The 21287-nt window shown below is 41.7% G+C and overlaps 1 protein-coding gene across 6 annotated transcripts in view; it reads right to left on the reverse strand.

The window, feature by feature from the left end:
• The window catches only part of TUT7 (terminal uridylyl transferase 7), a 36539-nt gene extending 23519 nt beyond the window's left edge, over nt 1-13020 (reverse strand). For 2 of the 6 annotated variants that reach the window (XM_032981802.2, XM_032981801.2), the window contains exons 1-6: nt 9748-11313; nt 4298-4473; nt 3599-3715; nt 2428-2605; nt 1889-1977; nt 192-243 (exon numbers count right to left, since the gene is read on the reverse strand). In XM_032981802.2, the coding sequence (XP_032837693.1) occupies nt 192-243; nt 1889-1977; nt 2428-2605; nt 3599-3715; nt 4298-4473; nt 9748-10243 (1108 nt within the window). In that variant the 5' untranslated portion in view covers nt 10244-11313. Of the gene's footprint in view, nt 1-191; nt 244-1888; nt 1978-2427; nt 2606-3598; nt 3716-4297; nt 4474-9747; nt 11314-12910 lie in introns of those variants that run through there. The other 4 variants (XM_042787574.1, XM_042787576.1, XM_042787577.1 and 1 more) reach the window with 4 other exon arrangements.
• Nucleotides 13021-21287: the final 8267 nt, after the last annotated feature.

Raw genomic sequence — 21287 nt, forward strand, 5'->3', positions numbered from 1 at the left:
ACAATAGTCACAAAACTGAGTATCAAACCAAAGTTAGTTCGGCCAATGTATCATTTCCTGAAGTATTTTTCAGTTTCATATCTTTCTAAAAAAATAATAGCATGTAATTTACCTATTTAACAGAGGTAGAATTCAACAATACTAAGCAGTAATAGTTTAACAGAATTAGGAAGGCAGCAATTTCTTCTTACCACTGTTCTGGAGACTTTCTTGCACAAGTAAGAGAACATCTGGTTGAGTCATCTGTCAATAAGAGTAATAAAGCTCTTTTCATAGCTGTCAAAAAGGTGATTTCCCACAACTCAAAAAAAATTTAAAACATCGCCCCTAAGCCACTTCTGTTTTCCTTCCAGATAGGGCAGCAAGAAAGAAACAAAACGACTGAGAAAATACTTCTCTTAGTCCTTGGCTATCACTAAATTGTATCAAAAGGAACACAAACTCCACTTACTCTGAAGAAAATAAATAAACCTGGAGTAATTGTAAGTAAAGCTATCTTTACCTCTACGAAAGACTTGGTTGTGGGAAAAAAACCATCAACAGAAATATAATTTCAGTGTGCTTAAATATGCTTGCATTCTGACATAGTAGATCTACCTCACATCAAAGACTGGAATTATGGATTTTAAAAAATTAGATGCACTTTATAAATTTGTATCATTCTTTCTCCCTACAACATTTCTTTCTTTGCTTCCTAAAGGAAATGTGAAATTTTAACTATGAGACTGACAAATCAACTGCAGCAGTGATAAGTTTAAATATGGAATCAAAAGCTTTTCAGAGTCCTTAATTTCTTTTCAGTGTTCAAGCACAAAGATGTATAAAAAGAACTAGCATGACAAATCAAGACTTTGTATTACTTCACATATAAATGATGTAAGATAGTTTAATGGCTTAAAAATAACCTAGCAATCAAAAACTCTGATATGCATATATCAGTACAGAAACAAGATCATGGAAGTACCATTTAATCCAGTTGTAAGAGAAGATAAATAATGATCTGTCTCATAGGACTGCTAGGAGTACAGATGTGTTGTGTTTTCAGTTTTGCAGAAGGAAGATTCAATAAAACACAAACCTGTATTACACTGCCTGACTGTTACTGGTATATGAAGCAAGGGATTTTATTTTAAGACCATGTGATAGCTGTTTTACCCAATGCATTTTCATATAAAGTGCTGCTACTACTACACTGTAAGTTATATTTAAACTATAATCTACATAAAGGTGTGTCCTGGTTTCAGCTGGGATGGAGTTAATTTTTTTCTGCTTAGTAGCTAGAATAGTGGTGTGTTTTGGAATCAGTATGGGATTTGGTACAAGAAGAAGGTTGGTAAAGCACTGATGTTTTTAGCTGTTGCTAAGAAATCAAGGACTTTTCAACTTGCCATGTCCTGCTAGTGCGCAGGTGCACAACATGCTGTGAGGAAGCACGGCCAGAGCAACAGGCCCAAACTGGCCAGTGGAATATCCCATATCATACAGCACCATGATCAGTATATAGGTGAGGGTTGACCAGGAAGCTCGCTCTTGCTTCCAGGATTCGGGTTTTGGGATTTTCCCACTCTGGTATTGCTAGCTGGGGATAGGCTGGACACTGGTCAGCAGGTGGTGAGCAATCACATTGTGCATTACTTGTTTGTCATTTTTATTATTACTATTATTATCATCATCATTATTACATTAATTTTATTTCACTCAAATTAAGAAATTGTCTTTATCTCAACCTACGAGTTTCCTTACCTCTGCAATTCCCTCCCTCATTCCCCAGGTGGAGGACGGTGAGCAAGTGGCTGCATGGTGTCTGGCTGCTGGCTGGGTTTAAATTACGACAAGGTGCAAACATTCAAAACCATTTAGACATACTTAATAAAATGGTCTTACTTACATTGGCAGGAAACTGGATATCTATGTTTATGTCTGAAGTTTTGAAACCAAGTCTGCTATAGGAGGAACCATACAGTCTCAATGAGCACTCTGCAACAAAAAAAAAAATTATACTGCATTTACTCTATACCTAATTCTAAGTCCATAGCTACTTTATGGCATTGTCAGTAGATCTTAAACTTACATCTAGTTTTGATAACCACGGGAAATGAAGAAGGGTCTTCCAACAGTGCAGAACTGTGTTAGGAAATCCTGCCTTCCATGCTGTTTCTAGTAAAGGCTTATCATGAAGGTCGTGTGTCCCCCATGTCTTGTTCATCTTTACTTTTTACTACATGTCTGTTTGGGTCATGAGCACCATTGCAATTTAATTCTGATATAGGGTTATATTGTCCCATCATGTCATTCAACAGACTAGTAACTAAATATACTGTTTTAGAATTTAGCTAGCCAAGAATTTTAATTAAGTTTTCACTTTATGAGCTGTTGTTTGTTTTAAAGTTGGTGTATCTAGCATTTAAAACAAATTGCAAATAATACCTGGCAATTTTTGACGCAGTAAACTTTCCATCACTGTTTTAATGTTGAGCCTTTCTTCTAGATCTTCATTATTTAAGCCAAACTCCTGCACTACTTTTTCAATAGCAACACCAATAGCTTCTATCTGGGAAGGTGTTGGAGGAGGCAGAGCAGTCAGCATCTGTTCTTCTTGCTTTTCCTTTAAAGATAATAACACTGATGGTTTAATGATTTTCCTAAGTTGCTTGATGTGCTAGAATGAATGCCTGCAACTCATCCCAAGTAACACCACTACAGGTTTTCCAGATAGTGGAGGCAATTTGAAGCAAGAATATCGAGAAACTGTGACAGGTATAAAAATTAGATATTCCAGGAGACTTCAGTAATGTGTACAGGTATGTATACATGTATTTGGAACATTAAAAGAAAAGCAACCAATTCTTTCATCACCTATGAAATGGGAAAGGGTAGGAGCTAAAGAGGAAGAAGTAGAAAACCTGTGGAAGACAAATATTTTTGTCCACTTCAAACTGAGATAGTAGAAGAAAAAAAAAAAAGAAAAGAAAGTAAAATTGAGGTAATACTGGAAGTTATTTTCATGCTTATGTTCAAAACAAACCTATTTCCTATCTGCATAAACAAGTCTGTAATACTCCAGAAGTTCTTAATTTTTACAGTATTTCTGAATTGAAATCTTCCCCCTGACATACAGGTTATAATTTCTAATTCTGCCATACCAGCTATATTTGCTTATTGCTACTCCTCAATGTTCTGGACTTGATCAGCTTTTCACTGTTGAAATATGCCAATGAAATATACAACAAGAACAGTACACATAACTAGTCTACAAGAAGAATTATAGAACAGCAAACCAGAAGAGTCAGTTGGTACATCTTTTTTACTATACTTCAATCACCAGTAACAAAATATTACTGAGTTATACTTTAAATGAGGACTTATTTTAATAATAATAGACATGAAAAAGAACAAATTAAAGCTGTGGGAGGAAGCAACGTCCAGGTCCCAAGTTTATACTTTTTGCCAGTATCACGAAGTAATAGTTTTTAAGATTCAAACAGGGTAAAGAAATAAATGTGGAATGATTTTAGAAGCAATGTAGTTTCATTGTCATAGCAGGATGAGGACAATTTAATAAATCTGCATTTTATACTTTTTCTTGTCCTTAACTCACCTTTAGGCTTTTCTTGTGTCTTTTCTCTTTAATATGCTTATGAGCAAAAGCCACCGACTCAATCAAAACATCACACAATTTGCAGGCATATTTTGCTGATGGGTAGCTTCGAGGTTGCTAGAATAAAGACAGTAAAAAACCCTAAAATATAGAATAATATTACCTTCATTTCATTCAATACCCTTGCTAAGTTAAATGACTGTAAGTCTGAAATCCAGAAATAGTCACTTTAGTTTTCCTAATTCCATCTTTATAGTCAAAAAGTTTGCATATCAAACATAATGCCAGAAGAATGGTGGTAGTGGGTCAATTAAGCCCAACAACTTGCCTTTTACAGTGTAAAATACCCAGTGCCCATGGAAGAATATATTAACTGAACAAACATACAATAAAACCTTTCCAGTCCACTGCCCCAGTATCTAGTGATCTGATGTTAATTCATAAACTAAAGGAGCTGATGTTTTTGGTGCTTAAAATGCTGGCAAACCAAGATTTATTATAGTAAAACCCCAAAAGGATAACCTGCCTTCTCTTGACAATTCATTAACAACACCCATTTTGTACATTACATGAATTCTACAACTAGACTTTCTAGCTACAGTCAGAGAAATTGATCAAAGTGCACCCTCTATATTGTATTTACAGACGAAAAAATAGGAGAGGACTATACAAGTAAAGACAAGTAAAGATAAGTGGCACCTTCTTCAGTCTATAAATGCAGTCTCTCTTCAATCGTTCTTCAGCTTGTTGCAACCCTAGAAGTTCTTTTGCTGACAGCACAGATTCATCTATGACCGGACCATCCACTTCATCTTGATCATACTCATCTTTTCTAGTTCTTCTCAATTTTCTTGGTTTCCTAAGCTTCTTCATTTCTTATGAAGAGTTATGAGAGCAAATATGTCAATTAACTTCAGAGCACCACACAGCATTGTTTATTTTTTTTCTTTAATTACCATTCTACTTATGTGCAAGTCAAAGAAGATACAAATCATCTACCCCGCATGGTTTCATAATCTATTATATGCAAGTCTGATAATAGTGAGAGTGTATATTTATGTCATATCCTATAGTACCTTTAAAAAAACATTAATTTGTCCCACTGAAGTCACTGACCTTATTTAGATAGCTTTATTAAAACTGGCAAAAAAATAAAACTAAATGAAATAGGTTTCACTGCCTAGTTAAGATATACCTGTACGTCATTATAATTAAAAGGCAGAATATATCCACAGATTTCAGGATATCTGGTCAGGCTTTGGCAGACAAGCTAGAAAGTGAGCTGACCCATAGACAACTATTGAGTATCACATAATTAGTGTAGGCCAATCTGAATGATTTATAAGGGCTAAAAGCATTATGATATAACACTGTCATGGCTTAGCTGACATACAAAAAATTATTATCACCATAATACCTGTCTGTTAATATCACCTGTCTTTCAATTAAACCAGCATATGGATCAGTATTGCATTTACATTATTAAACAGACAAGTGGGAAAAAACCCGAAATCTTGTTTCCTACGTAAAGCAATAAATAATGAACTTGCTAAGTATTTGCATGCATTGCTTAATAAAGCTATAAAACTGGCAGAATAAACATGCTTAGAAGCCTTGTTATATTTACAACAAAAGTTCTGGAACAAGTTAATATAAATACAACTTCTATTATAAAGCAAACTTTGTCATCATTTTGAAGCAAGAATTGCTACTGGTCCAAATAATACCTGGAAAAATCATCTCAGGAATGAATACTCACAGGCCAGATTTTCACACATGACTTCAGATCACATCCTACCTTTCACTTGAACAGCTACACAGGATGCCCAGATCCTGCTTTTAATAAAGTTTCTGCAACTTCCGCAGACTCCAAAACCCTCATAACAGCATGAGGTTTTCATTTGTAATAATTAAAAAAAAAAATGATAAAACACAGCTGCTCTATCAAATACATTTACAAAGTTTCTTTCCTCTGACCACAATTTTGGTCTCCAGTAATTGGCAAAAAGGAAACAACCTGGTTGCGTATTTTCAATCAGTTGCTTGATTCAGTTCACTAAGCAGCATGCATGTGCTAGTGTTGTAAACAGGACCAGGACGAGAATGGTAATATAATTCATTTCAGCAGCAGCACCAGTTTATGCTGGAACAAACAGAACTAAGGCTTAATAGGTTGCAGGGAGAGTGCTCCAGAAAAAGCTCCAAGGAGCAGAAACAGAAGTTTCAATCTCTGAACTTTACAGAGTCTTTCCATTTTCCATGCTGACTCTCCTGCTCAAACTCCTAGGACCTGCCACAGTTGTTTGACTACATTTTTACAGATCACTGTAGACAGAACTTGGAGAAAGATATGTATTAAATTAATGTTTTTGCAGGAAATTGTGTGACAACAACCTACTTCTCAATTATTTCTCTAACCACTAAGTAACTTCAAAAAAATTACAAAGTAAATAAATACTTCTAATATTTTGTAGTTACAATAGTGCCAATCTAATTATAGATTAATGACTAAATAAATTACTAGAGACAAGTTAAGGCTCCTGAAGAAAAAACAGTGCTTCCGAGATTTGATAAACTCCTTCTTCATGAGCTACAGTAAAAAGGTAAAGGGAAGGGACAACTGCATAAAAGATTTCAGTAAAAGAAAATGCTGAAAGAAACACTTCTAGTAATTGCTTGCTACTTGAAATAGAATTAGAGCTTTTGAAGGGGCCTCAAGAGGTGAGCTATGACATACCTGTGCTTCATAGGAGGATGAATCCTGAGCAATGCTCACCTAACCTGTTCTTAAAGGCCTTCAGGTCCATGACCTGCCCCAACAACCTCTCCAGTACTTCCCTAGCTTTACCATTAGAAACTTTCTCTTTATTCCTCATCTGAACCATTCTTGCTCAATTTTAGGCCCATTGCTTGGTGTCCCATCTTTTGGAAAGATGCAAGCCATATTATTACATCAGCTTTTCAATGCCTTTCTGAAGCTGAAGACTGTTATGTCTCCCTACCCTCTTTCCTTTTGCAGAAAGACTGGGGCTTGTTTACAGTTTGTGTAGTTTCTGTTTTCTGTGTACCCTGGCATTCTTCTTTTCTTTGGACTGTTTCCATTTTATTCATTCAAGTGGGGTGCCAACATTGGACAGAGTACTGCAACATGATTTTACCAAAGTCTTACAGAAAAAGGAGTACTTCAGGCTGTGACAAATCTGATGGCCTTCTACAATGGGCCTACAGCAGGAAGAGAAACTGACAGCATCTACTCAGACTTCTGCAATGCATCCGAAACTGTCCCACATGACAATCTTGTCTCTGGAGAGACATGGATTTTATGGATGGACCACTCAGCAGATAAGGAGCTGGCTGTATGGTCACACTCAAAGAGTTGCAGTCAATGACTCCATGTCTGAGTGAAGAGCAGGGACAAGTGGCATTCCTTAGGGGTTAGTACTGGGATCAGCACTATTCACCATCTTTGCTGTGGACATGGACAGCGGAATTGAGTGCACCCTCAGCAAGTTCGCTGACAACACCAAGCTATGTGGTGCAGTTGACATGCAAAGAAGGGATGCCATCCAGAGGGACCTTGACAGCCTTAAGAGGTGGGCCCATGCCTCATGAAGTTCAACAAGGCCAAGTGTAAGGTCCTGCACATGGGTCAGGGCAATCCCAAGCACAAATATGGGCTGGGTGATGAGTGGATTGAGAGCAGTCCTGCAGAGAAGGACTTGGGGGCATTGGTGGATGGAAAACTGAATATGAGCCAGCGATGTGCACTCGCAGCCCAGAAAGCCAACTATATCCTGGGCTGCATTGAGAGGTGGGGCCAGTCAGTCAAGGGAGGTGAGACCACACCTGGAGTACTATGTCCAGCTCTGGGGCTGGACCTGTTGAAGGGAGTCCAGAGGAGGCTACAAAGGTGATCAGGGAGCTGGAGCACCTCCTCTGTAAGGACAGGCTGAAAGAGTTGGGGTTATTCAGCCCAGAGAAGAGAAGGCTCCGGGGAGACCTCATAGCAGCCTTCCAGTACTTAAAGAAGGCTTACAGGAAAGATGGGGAGGGACTCTTTATCAGGGAGTGTAGTGATAGGATGAGGGTTAACAATTTTAAACTGAAAGAAGGAAGATTTTGATCAGATACAGGGAAGAAATTCTTTCCTGTGAGCGTGGTGAGACCCTGGCACAGGTTGCCCAGAACAGCTGTGGCTGCCCCCTCCCTGGAAGGGTTCAAGGCCAGGTTGGACAGGGCTTTGAGCAACCTGGTCTAGTGGAAGGTGTCTCTGCCCATGGCAAGGGGGAGTGAAACTAGATGATCTTTTAGGTCCTTTTCAACATAAACCATTCTATGATTCTGATTCACTATGATTTCAGATTCTTATCTGAAAAAATACTTTATAACAACTCTTCCTCCTTTATTTGTACAGTAAACATTCCTACTTAAACAATGGCATTTGCACATGGGTCTTTTTTTCATTCTGTATGTAGGTCATCTCCAATTGTGCACAGTTACTTTAACTGACCCTACTTTTGTGCACTGAGTTCCTACTAGCTACTCAGCATATTCAAATTTAAAAGCACACAATTAATAAGCATGCTGTCTTCATTCATCATCAGAATAGTAATAAACATTGAACAGAACAGAATCCTCATAGATGCTTGCTCAATGCTTCCTGTTATTTTGACAAACTCTTAGAGTATTTTCTGAGTACGGTTATCTAACTAGCTCTGCAGGTCTCTTGTACTAATTTCATCTAGAGAATTTTCCTCTAGTTTACTGACAGAACTGTCATGTAAGAGCATCTAAAGTACTATAGTACTAGTACTAGCAGTATCTACAAACTGCTTCTCCCATGTCCACAGGGGAATGAGCACTATTTTAAAGAAATAAATTAGGACTTTGCATATGTTTTTCTTGACAAATCCATGTTTACTCCCACTCATCAGTTTGTTACCTTTCAAATACTTAGAGTAGGTTACATTATTTGTTCCAGAACAGATTCCCAAGACTGAAGTTGCATACCATTTTTGAAATTGCATTTTTAAGAGACACTTGCCCTTTCCTATATGTCAGTAGCTTATTTCTCCTGAGTAAGTTCTTAGGTATGATTGCCAGCGGTTCTGAAAATCTACTTCAGTGAATTCCTGAAGTTTCACAGAAAGAAGTCCATTAGACCCAGCAAATCTGAGAATAAACTTGCAAAAGAATTCTACTCTGCTCTCTCCTCACCTGACAATGAGAGACACTGGGCACCTGCTGACAGGTCATCTTTTTAGTCACAGCTGATATCAAGGGAAAGGACATTTAATTCCTGGACTTCCTGGTATCAAGCAGCAATAGCTTTCTTTCTCAGCAGGGGGGTAGATCTATACTGTATGTGGCCTCCACTCTTAACTAAAAGACAACAGATTTCTGGTTAACAGGCAGTTGTTCCATATTAGCAGCACCTCATCTGTGCCTCAGTCTTTTTATCTAATTATTTTATCTAATTATATTATCTTCATTAAAGCTTCCTCTTTCTGCTTTGATCTACTTACACTTCCTTATGGTATGCACATTCAATGAAGATCTTATGATATTGATCACCTTATCCTCCCTTAGCCTGCTCTTCCTTGTGTTTCAATACTTAGAGCTTGTACTCTCATTATTAGTACCAACTGCCCGTAGAGAAGTTCAATATGCATGAAGAATTAGTTTTGTGTTATTGCTGTATTGCTGTTGCTAGTATTAAGTTCCTGCAATACCTGTGAGGGATTGTTTTCAATCTTCATTAAGACCTGTTGTTACAGACCTCATCAGTAGCTCTAGAGTCTTACCCTCTATCAGCTTAATGGAAACATCCCTTATCAGACTTGACAGATTCAATCAAATTGTACCTGAAAAACTGCACAGGGACACTACACAGATGTTGCAATCTACTTACTCCTACCACTTATAAACTAACTTACAAAGACAACACAATTTAGAAAAGAAGTTCTGTACCATTCACTGTAACAATTTGTTTAAAGTGCTGCAGTATAGTGCAGTCAATACTTTGCAATATGTGACAGAACAAAAATGATTTTTTGTTTTAAGAGTGAATCTTGAAATGTTACTTTTCAGTAACACACACAGAAGGCTACTTTACTGGACATCTATGTAAAAACAAACATGTTCATTACCAGAGCTTCCTTTCTGCACGCCTGTCACATCTTCATTCATTACATCTTCCTGAAGTCGTCGTCTTACACTTCTGTTTCCAGTACCTTCAACTTCATGAAAAGAGTCCCTTCTTGTCCTGCTATGCACAGGAATCCAGGCAACAGATCTGTACTCTCTCCAGCTGTCAGAAGTACCACGGTGGTCATCAGATACCCACTTCTTCATTTGGTCTCTCTGGGTATCATTTAACTTTGACCCTTGACTGTAAGTTGTGGTTTTCAGTGCGTTTGGGCTACTCAAAACATTACGTGGTCCTCGCCTGGGGCTGCTTCCGTAGTAACCTGGTCTTCCCTTTTTCTTTTGCAGGCTGATTTCTATTTTATTGCTATGGCCATTTCCGTATTCATCCATGACTCGGTAGTCTTTCTGTAAGGGACTTCCTTTTAATTCTCCTTGATGTAAAATTTCCTGTTCCTTATTTTGTTTGGCAAAGCAAGGTTTTGCAGCATCTCCCATGATTATTGCTCTTCAATTTAGTGACTCCCACATAGAAATTAAAGAGTTAAAAGTTGTACTTTAAAATTAATCGAGGGATAAACACTGGTTATTATTTGTTATGGAAATCTCAACAATCAAAGCCCTGGTTCCGTAATACCATCAAGGCAAGCATGTCTTGGTGGAAAGCAAAATTTGTTCCAAACAAGCAAAAGGCAGTTCAAAACTCAGCCAGATTTCTTCTCTTAAAATGTCTGACACCTATGGGTGATTCACAAAACACAGAGACAGCCTATGGCTTTTCTGGGCATTAAGGTCTAAACGCCTTTAGGACAGATAACTACTTTTAAAAGTCCACATCAGTCTCAGCTCATTACAGAAAAGCTTTGAAAGCATGACTGAAAGAACTTTGTAGCGTGTAGAATATGCAGGTGGCAGTAACAAGAATGGCCCTAAAGCCATTCTACATTATCTGAATAATCCTCTTTCCCCACAGTAGACACTGTTCACCCTGTTAAGAATTAAAATAGTGATCAGAGGAGATCAAGGTGTATAAGTTGAATAGCCATATACTTCTCAGGCAAATATGATATAATGAGTAAGAAACAATGCTGCATTCCCCATGCACTCCACACTTTTTACCTAGACCAGCATTCTGAGGTCTCACATTAGTCAGTATTAAGCAGTCATTATCCACCTTATTTTAGTATTCTATAAAACATCTGGGCTACCAATTTGTTCTTTCCCTGTCCATCCCATCCTACACTCCCCCCCTCTTCCCCTCCTTGGTCATGTCCACATTCTTACTGTAAAACATTTCCAGGGAGCTACAACTCCAACGTTAGCATAAGCCTGTGTGGATTCTGAAAGGGGCAGTCACCTGGAAGAGACTGGTTAAATACACGTAAGCAGCAGCAGTCCTATCAACACTGAATGTTATATGATTTAAATATAGCCACCTACAAACAAACAAGAAAGGTTTTCTCTTTCAAAAGGCATGTATGTGTTTAAGGATGCAGAGAAGGCCCTAGGGCATTTACAAAAATTACTTAAACAGCAGGAAGTGCCCTTCTGTTGCCTTTAATATGGGAGTGTCAAGGTTTAACCCCAGCCAGCAACTAAACATGATGCAGCTGCTCACTCATTCCTCCCCCCTCCCAGTGGGATGGGGAGGAGAATTGGAAAAAAAAAAAAAAAAGTGGAACTTGTGGGTTGAGATAAGAACAGTTTAATAATTAAAATAAAATATAATAACAACAAGACAAGTAAACTCCAGGAAAAGACTAGTGATGCACAATGAAATTGCTCACTACCCACTGACCAATGCCTGAGCAGTGATCCACCCTCAGCCAATTCTCCTCAGATTATATACTAAGCACGACATCCTATGGTACAGGATATCCCTTTGCCTGGTCCAAGTCACTTATGCTGGCCGTGCTCCCTCCCAGCTTCTTGTGAACCTCCTTGCTGGCAGAGCATGAAGAACAAAAAAATCCTTAGATTAGGATAAGTACTACTTAGCAACAACTAAAACATCAGTGCTATCAGCGTTATCATCACAGCACTATACCAGCTACTAGGAAGAAAGTTAACCCTATCCCAGCTGAAACCAGGACAGGGAATAGGGTACCTGATTTTCTTAAACGCATTTTTAAGTTCTACAGACCCCAAAAGTACCCTTAGGCATCTCAGTGCCTGCTTTCTATAGGCTTGAGGCTTTCAGTGTTTATCCTAAAAAAGCAGAAGAGGTTTTAATACTCTTACATGAGTGACAAAACGAGTAGGATTCCTGTCCTAAAGACCTGAACTCATAGCCCATTATGTACAACCATGGAAATGCAGCTATTCCAGCTACAAGCTGAAAGAAAAGTTTCAAACGCTCATGGCAAACTTGCTTCCCGTTTCAGGAAGCAAACTGCTGTCATATCTGAATTTCGGAGTGACCTAAAACCAGCTTGTTGTGGAGTCATCCCCAGAAGCAACGCCCGCACCCAGCCACCGGGCTGGATGACGACACCCTCCCTGCACTGGAAACGAGCACGGAGTCAAAGTTTGCACTCGCGTCTGGCTCCCCACCACGACGCGAAGTGCTGGCCTGGCGTGGGGTGGGTGGGTGGGCCGCCCCGGGGGCGGGGGGGGCGGGGTCAGCAGCAAGGCAGCCGGGGGACGGACACGGTTTCCTGCGGAGCCAGAACCAGCGGGGGACACAGACGGCGGCGTTGCGATACCGGCCTCCGTCACTGCCACGCAGGAAACACGGAAACACGCTGCCGTGGGCCGGGGCACCCTCGCTCCCACGGGGCAGCTTCCGGCCCCCTCCTTCCAGCCCTTCCACCGTCTGACGGGGGCCCCCGGTCCCCTCCTGCCTCCCCCAGCCCTCCCAACAACCGAAGGCCCGGGGAACGGCCTGGTGGCGGCGGACACACGCGCACATTCAGGCGGCCGGTGCAGGGCAGCCGCGGGGACCGTGGCGCAGCAAGCACACGCACACCCACACCCACCCGTCCCCCCGCCACCGCGCCCCGCTCGGCCCTGCCCCGCCGCCTCAGCCGGGCGGCCCCGCGGGCAGAGCAAGCCGCGGCCCTGGCCCCGGAGGGAGGGAGGGAGGCGCAAGGGCGGGCGAGAGGACGCCGGGGGCCGCCGCCCGCAGCCTGGGAAGGCCTCGCCCGCCGAGAGAAGGGTACTCACCGGCCTCCGCCGCCGGCCCGCCCGCTACCGCCTCGCCGCCATTGTGCCGGGCCGGAAGCGGCACCGGTCGATCCGCGCGGGTCTTCCGGCAGCCCGGCCCCGCCCCACGCTGCCCGCCGGGGCGGGGCCGGGGCGGCTGCGGCGGGCGGGGGGTGGGGCGGCGGGGGGTGGGGCGGCTGGGGGCGGGGAGCCCGGCGGCCTCCCTCTCTCCCTCCTTCCGTCCCTCCCTCCTTCCCTTCTTCCCTCCTTCCCTCCTTCCCTCCCTCCTTCCCTCCCTCCTTCTGTCTCCGCCGGAGCGGGGAACGCGGGCAGCAGCAGCCGGGCCCGACGCCGGTCGCCACCGCGTTGTGTCACTGTTGCAGTTACCTTAATAAAACAGTTCGAATCCTAGAATATTATTTTGATTTTAGTTTAAAAGTATGATTTTGATTTAACATGAAGCTACAGTAGCTATGAGAATATAAAGTACACTAAGGCCCTTAGGATTAAGCAACTAGTATGCTGTGTGCCTTGAACACTATAACAATCGTTATGGACTCTGAATTAACACAATAGGTACTGGTTATGGATCTTGACTTGAAACAATAGGTACCAGAGGAAAACTGGTTTGGTTGGGAAAATCGGCCAAAGGAGGAATGAGCATTAGCCAAAGATAAAATGAGCATGTGCAGGGATGGAGTTCAATCAGCCGACACAGTGACGAAGACTATCGACGACCACCAGAGGACCCCCGTCCAGTATAACCACGCATGCACTAGGGACATTTGCATATGATAATAATTTCCAGGAAATAACATGAATATGCTAATCATTGCCCTCCCCCCATTCTATTTAAATCAATCAGTAAAGATGACCAATGATTTCTGTAAAATAGGAATACAGATAAGGTGAGGTAACTGAAAGCCAATCATTTATTAAGGTCAACTTAAACTTTATGAATTTTGTTGATCTTATGTAACCATGACTGTGCTGAAAAAGTGTATAAATATGTTGTGCTTTGTACCTGTCAGCGATCATGTCTTTGGCGGAGTTATCCCCCGTGTTCCCCAGCGCTGGAATAAAGAAGTGCCTGCTTATCTGCTGTGTGTAGATAAGTTCTTTCGCGATTGCGACCGCTAACAGTTTTGGCGACCCAGATGGGACCTTGTGAGTGAGACTGGACGGGATCGAGCTCTGATCGAACTCCAGCCGGCACCGAGGAATTCTCAGGGAGAGCCATCGTTCTCGACCCATAAAGCTCCTCACAACGTCCCCTGGAAAGGTAAGGCACTTCTTTCTGAATCAGCTGAAAGACTGCCTGTCAGATGGAGCGAAAGTTCCGCGTGGTTGGGGCTAGGGAATTCCTGAGCAGGGGAAGCCTCGGCGCTGCCCGTAAGGCGAATACGAAAGTTTCGCAGGGTTGGCATCAGTGTCAGTGGTGAAAGGGAATTAAAGGAGCGGGGCCCGCGGGACTCCTTGAGGATAGGACTCTCTTGGGCACTCCTGGGAACTTTCCCGGAGGGACTCCTTATCTCAGTTGAGTCACTGCGAGCAATAAGGCAAGGATTATTCGAAGAGGGTCTGGGCTGTTCATAAATCGTGAGATGTGGGATCTTGCGTGGAACAGCGTATACCGGGGTTGCTGGCACCTCACTGGTATACACCTGGTCAGGAACACTTGGGTGTTCACATCGGTATTTTCTGGTCTTGACACGGGAAATTGTGTTTTTCGTATTCTGTTAATTTGTTTCTGTGCTTCTGAATCTGGTAACTTTGTAACTCTGGTAATACAGGAAACAATGAAACACTGTTGAAATACTGTTGAGGTTTTATGTGTGAATGAGTGACTGAGACGTGTAATTACGCACGAAGCGATTGTAGAGCTTTGATCTGCGGTTCTGTTATCCCTCGAAGGGTGCAGCTGGAGATAAGCGAAGCTAAGGGGGGAAAAAAAAAAAAAAAAAAAAAAAAAGAGGAGAAACCAAAACCAACAACAACAAAAAAGGTATACTGTCGGTTTGCTATGGCATTTAAATTTTCAAACCTATTTAAAGAAGGGAGAGAGAGTAAGAGTTCTATACCAAGAAACACTCCCTTAGGTTGCCTTTTAGCTCACTGGAAAGAGATGCATGAAGAATTAAGCAAAAGTCAACTTACTGAATTTTGTAATCATGAATGGCCATTGTATAAATTAGAAGATGAAGAAATGTGGCCCCTGAATGGGACCTTAAGTTATAATACTATTTTGCAATTAATGTTATTTTGTAAAAGGGAAGAAAAATGGGATGAGGTTCTGTATGTAGATCTGTTCTTTTACCTGCGAGAAAAAACGGAGTGGCAAAAAGAATGTGGGCTGTTTAATCAAGTGATGTCTCTTATGGTAAAGGATAAAAAGGTTCAGGAATGTTGCCCCGCATGTACTTCCACCAAAATATGCTTTAAACATTTGGCACTGAAGAGAAGGGGATATACAGAAACAGGTCCTGAATTAGATATTGCTCCTACTGCTCCAATAATTCCTGCAGTTCCCATATACACACACACACCGCACCCCCCTCCCCTCCCCCCCCCCCATTCCACTGCCTCTCCCTGAACGAGGACCTGACTCTGGACATAGGCATCTGACTGGGCAATCAGCCCCGGGTGCTGATTTAAGAGAAGGGCACACACTACAATTTTGCAATTGTTTTTACAGATCTCAAGAGGTCCCTTAAAGGGGGGGGAATACAAGGGGGAAGAGGAAGTTTGACTGACAGAACCCTTCTCGGAATAAATCAGTGTGCCTTTTGTAAGAAGGAGGGGCACTGGAAAAATGGTTGTCCAAGGAAATTAAATGGTCAGCAAACAGCAGCTAATGTGATGATTGTAGGAGAGTATGCAGATTGACGGGGACTGGAGGTGAACACAGCTGAGCCTCTGGTTACAGTTAAGCTGGGAGAGAAAGAGGTTACATTTTTAGTGGACACTGGAGCAACGTTCTCAGTTCTGAACAAACAGAAGGGGATGATAGGATCTAAAATGGTAAATATTGTGGGAGCCACAGGGAAGGAGAAAAACCGGCCATTCTTACAACCGCTGAATTTACAATTTGGAACTAAAATCATAACATAAGAATTTCTGTACGTTCCAGAATGTCCAGTACCTTTAATGGGAAGAGATTTGCTATCCAAATTAAATGCCCAGATAGTTTTTGAAAATTAAGAATTGTTGTTAAAAATACCAGAATCAAAACCAGGGGAAATTCGGATGATACAGGAAAAAAACAAAGATACAAGAAATCCCCCACAGAAGTGAGTTATGCAGTAGTTCCCATGGTGTGGGAAACTGATGTCCCTGGAAAAATCTAAACTGGCACAACCAGTGAAAACTGAATTAAAGGAAGGAGCAAAACCAGTTAGGAAAAAACAATACCCAATTAAACCTGAGCCAAACCAGGGAATTAAAAGGCTGATTGACAAATTCTTGAAATATAAGATTTTAGAAGAATGTGAGCCAGAATATAATACCCCTATTTTACCAGTCCAAAAGCCCACAGGTGAGTATAGATTAGTACAGGACTTGAGAGCTATAAATCAAATTGTAAAAGACATTCACCTGGTAGTATCCATATACCTTATTGACAGCCCTTAAAGAAAAATATCAGTGGTTTACAGTGCTTGATTTGAAAGATGCTTTCTTTTGCATACCCCTGAAACAGGAAAGTCGTAAGCTGTTTGCTTTTGAGTGGGAAAACCCACAAACAGGGCGTAAAGTACAGTTAACCTGGACACGACTGCCCCAAGGATTTAAGAGCAGCCCAACAATCTTCGGCAGCCAACTAGCCAAAGAACTAGAGATAGGGACAAATGAAAAGACAATGACTCCGCGACCAGAACATCTACTCTTACAATATGTGGATGACATCTTAATAGCTACAGAAGAAAAGACAGCCTGTATACAGGTAACCATTGAACTTTTAAATTTTTTGGGGGACTTAATGGGTATAAGGTGTCTAAGAAGAAATCCCAAATAGCAAGCCAAACTGTGATATATTTAGGCTTTGAGATTTCAAAAGGGGCAAAGAAGATTTGGGACTGATCGAAAGGAAGCAATCTGTGCTATTCCGGAACCTCGGACTGTACATGAATTAAGAGCTTTCTTGGGAATGTCTGGGTGGTGTCATTTTTGGATTGTGGATTATGGTCTCTTGACCAAGCCATTATACGAGGCCCCAAAAAAATCCACCCCTTTCATATAGTGTCAACAACAACAGGAGGCCTTTCAAAAGCTTAAGCAAGGTTTAATGACAGCACCAGCTCTAGGATTACCTGATTTAACTAAAGATTTCCAGTTGTTTGTTCATGAAAGGCAGCACCTTGCCCTGGGAGTCCTGACCCAGCGGATGGAAGCTGGAAGAGACCTGTGGGTACTTTTCTAAACAACTGGACGCGGTGAGCAAAGGATGGCCTTCCTGCTTGCGGACAGTACCGGCAACAATAATATTGATACAAGGAGCCAGAAAGCTCACCTTGGGAAGAACCATCACAGTCTATGTTCTGCATATGGTTGCTACAGTGTTGGAACAAAAAGGGGGGTGTTGGCTGTACCCTAGCAGAATGATGAAATATCAGGTAATCCTTATGGAGCAAGATGATGTGATTCTGAAAACAACTAATCTTGTAAATCCTGCAGTTTTTCTGAGAGCTTCACAGGAGGAAGAACAACCTGAACATGATTGTATAACGACTATTGAACATACATACTCTCGTTGAGAAGATTTGAAGGATGTCCCCCTCAAAGGTCCTGAATGGGAGCTGTTTACAGATGGCAGTAGCTTTGTACAGAATGGAACTCGCTACGCAGGATATGTGGTAACAACTGAAAGTACTGTGGTAGAGGCAAATGCACTGCCCAAGCATTTGCAGCATCAGCACAGAAAGCAGAATTAATTGCCTTAACATGAGCATTGGAATTAAGTAAGGGAAAGAAAGGGAACATCTGGACAGATTCAAAATAGGCTTTTGGAGTGGTTCATGTCCATGGAGCATTATGGAAAGAATGAGGACTTTTGTCCTCCCAGGGGGCAAATATTAAGCATCAGAAGGAAATTTTACAGTTGTTATTGGCGGTACAGAAACCGGCCCAAATAGCGATCATGCACTGTAAAGCACATCAATCTGGAAACACGAAAATAACAGGAGGGAATAGGTTAGCAGATCAAGCTGCCAAGGAAGCAGCTCAACAGCGAATGTTACAAATGGCAATAATTCCTACTAGAACTGTAACTCTCCCAAGGGAACCACCAGAATACTTGAAGGAAGATGAGAAATCAGCTCAATTTTTAAATGCAAAGAAAAATTTAGAAGGATGGTGGACAACCTCTAAAGGCCAGGTGGTCGTGCCCCCATTAATTATGAGGGAAATACTACAAGTAAAACATCAGGAATGCCATTGGGGTGTAGAGGCCCTGGTGACATTCCTGAAGAGGCACATACTATCGGTAAGGATGTTAGAGATGGCTAAATCAGTTGCTGCAAAATGAAATGTGTGTTTAAAGAATAATCCAGTGGTACAGAAGAGAGTTATAATGGGCAAATTTGAAGTAGGAGTAGAACCTGGTGACTATTGGCAAATTGATTTCACAAAATTACCCAAATGTAAAGGATATCGGTATGTTCTGGTTGGGGTTGATACCTTTCTGGATGGTTGGAAATGTTAAAATTGACTCTGAAGCATGATTAAGTATCTGAATTTTGGTTTTCTGTAAATTTTATAGTCTATGATGGTAGAAACATGGATGAAGGAAAAAATCATTATCAGACCTAGCACAGGTGACCAATGGTATTCATAGTGCTTGGTCTGACATACAATTATCTGAAACATGAATTGACCCTTAAAAGCAGAGTTTAATCGAATTATTATACAAGCAGAGCTGAAGCAACAAGATAAGTCATTAAAAGATACACCATCATATGACAATTCGACATTCAGTGGGACCACAATTTAAATATGTGAAAGTATTGAGTATGATTATCAATACTTTCAAACGGGGGAAATGTTGCAGTTACCTTAATAAAACAGTTCGAATCCTATAATATTACTTTGATTTCAGTTTAAAAGTATGATTTTGATTTAACATGAAGCTACAGTAGCTATGAGAATATAAAGTACACTAAGGCCCTTAGGATTAAGCAACTAGTATGCTGTGTGCCTTGAACACTATAACAATTGTTATGGACTCTGAATTAACACAATAGGTACTGGTTATGGATCTTGACTTGAAACAATAGGTACCAGAGGAAAACTGGTTTGGTTGGGAAAATCGGCCAAAGGAGGAATGAGCATTAGCCAAAGATAAAATGAGCATGTGCAGGGATGGAGTTCAATCAGCTGACACAGTGATGAAGACTATCGACGACCACCAGAGGACCCCCGTCCAACATAACCACGCATGCACTAGGGACATTTGCATATGATAATAATTTCCAGGAAATAACATGAATATGCTAATCATTGCCCTCCCCCCATTCTATTTAAATCAGTCAGTAAAGATGACCAATGATTTCTGTAAAATAGGAATATAGGTAAGGTGAGGTAACTGAAAGCCAATCATTATTAAGGTCAACTTAAACTTTATGAATTTTGTTGATCTTATGTAACCATGACTGTGCTGAAAAAGTGTATAAATATGTTGTGCTTTGTACCTGTCAGCGATCATGTCTTTGGCGGAGTTATCCCCCGTGTTCCCCAGCGCTGGAATGAAGAAGTGCCTGCTTATCTGCTGTGTGTAGATAAGTTCTTTCGTGATTGCGACCGCTAACATCACGGGCAGTCGTGCCCCACGCAGGACCCTCACGTGGCCGCAGAACGCTCTGCCCCGTAGGCGGAGGGAGGGCAGCAGACGGTGCCCGGTGGCAGCCCAGGAAATCGGAGGGGCCAGTTGGTGTGGGCTGTGGTCATCTGCCTGGGAGGGTGGGGGTAAATAGATGGGTGGGCGTGAGCGATCACAGAAACTACAGTATAAGCCACTACAGCAGAACAGACCCCGAACGTACCGTCCTTCGCTTGTCCGCTGGAGAACTGAAGGCATTGCCCCGCAGCTGGGTGCCAAACCCAACCCCATATAGCCTTCAAGCTAGCCATCCCCCGGCGAAGAAGCAATTTGCTCACAAGAAACACAAATTACAGGAAGTGGGAAAACCCGGGGCAGTTGAGGAAGTGGACACACATTTGTTTTCCTGTAGAAGAAAAACTTCTGCTTTGCTTATCGCTAAATTACCCTTCCCACTCAATTAAGTGACCTGTGTATATGGTGAATATTGCTTGAACTTGCTCAGCCTTTTCCCCTTACAGCATCCGCCAGTTTCTGTATGCCCTCTTCACTACCAAATTACTGCCCAGTTTAGGAGGGCCTCTGTGGGGCTGGTGCACCCCCCTCCATGAAGATGGGGCTTCTTTGTTGCTGATGAGACATAGTGGCTGCTGATTCTTCTTTTGCACCCTTGTTTTCAGGTCTTTATGTTAATTGGAGCCCTTGGCTGTTAAGAGCTGATATGAACCACAGATCAGATTCGGCTTATATATAAATGGAGTGCCCTGGGGGAGTCACCCTGAGCCAGTCCTCTTCCCAGCAGTGGGGCCTCAGTCCAGGACTCTCCCCTTGGGTCAAGGTGCTGCCCAAGGAAACTCCTCCAGGTTGAGAGCTCTCACTTTTAGGTCAGTGATTGTGCGGTTTGGATTGTTGTTAAATCCTAGGAATTCCTTGAATTGACTGTGCAGTAATAGTTTTCCTCTCACAGACATTTGGATCTGTCATTTATTAATGATTGCTGGAGTGCCAATTGTTTGTACTTAAAATAAATTTTAAATATTTGCCCTGTTTATTTTGAGAGTCTTTGCAACAGTCTCTTCCTATTGCTCTTTTGCATCCACGTTAATGGACGAGAGGTGCTCTTAACCCACCTCATGGAATGGTCTTCATGAGAATTCACCTTCCTGTTCCAATCCAGACTTCCTTAGCAAAATGTATATGAGTATACAGATTTTGAAGGGAGGTAAATAGCAGAGAGTTCCCAAAATTACTTGTGGTACCTTTCAAAGACAGGACATTACAGCTTTATAGCCTAGTGCTTTGCCTTAGCACTTAGACGTTACTTTCCCCTACCCCTATGTGGCCCCTTCAAAATAAGAAAAGTCTCCTGGCAAGATGCTCTCTGGAGAGAGACTGGCATGGAGGGGTAGCTTAACTTACCAAAACCATTGCTGTGAGTGGCTGCAGGCTCAGCATGTTTCGTGTCATATTGATTGCAGTGAGTGAGAAAGAGTTTGGTCTTATGGAAGCTCTTCACTAGTGCACCCATGTCTCAGGTCCCTGTCATTTTTATGAAACCAAGATTCCTGCTGTTTTTTATGAAATTCA

The sequence above is a fragment of the Tyto alba genome, unplaced genomic scaffold, assembly GCF_018691265.1.
Source record: "Tyto alba isolate M040663 unplaced genomic scaffold, T.alba_DEE_v4.0 Super-Scaffold_13, whole genome shotgun sequence".
In the NCBI taxonomy this organism is placed as follows: Eukaryota; Metazoa; Chordata; class Aves; order Strigiformes; family Tytonidae; genus Tyto; species Tyto alba.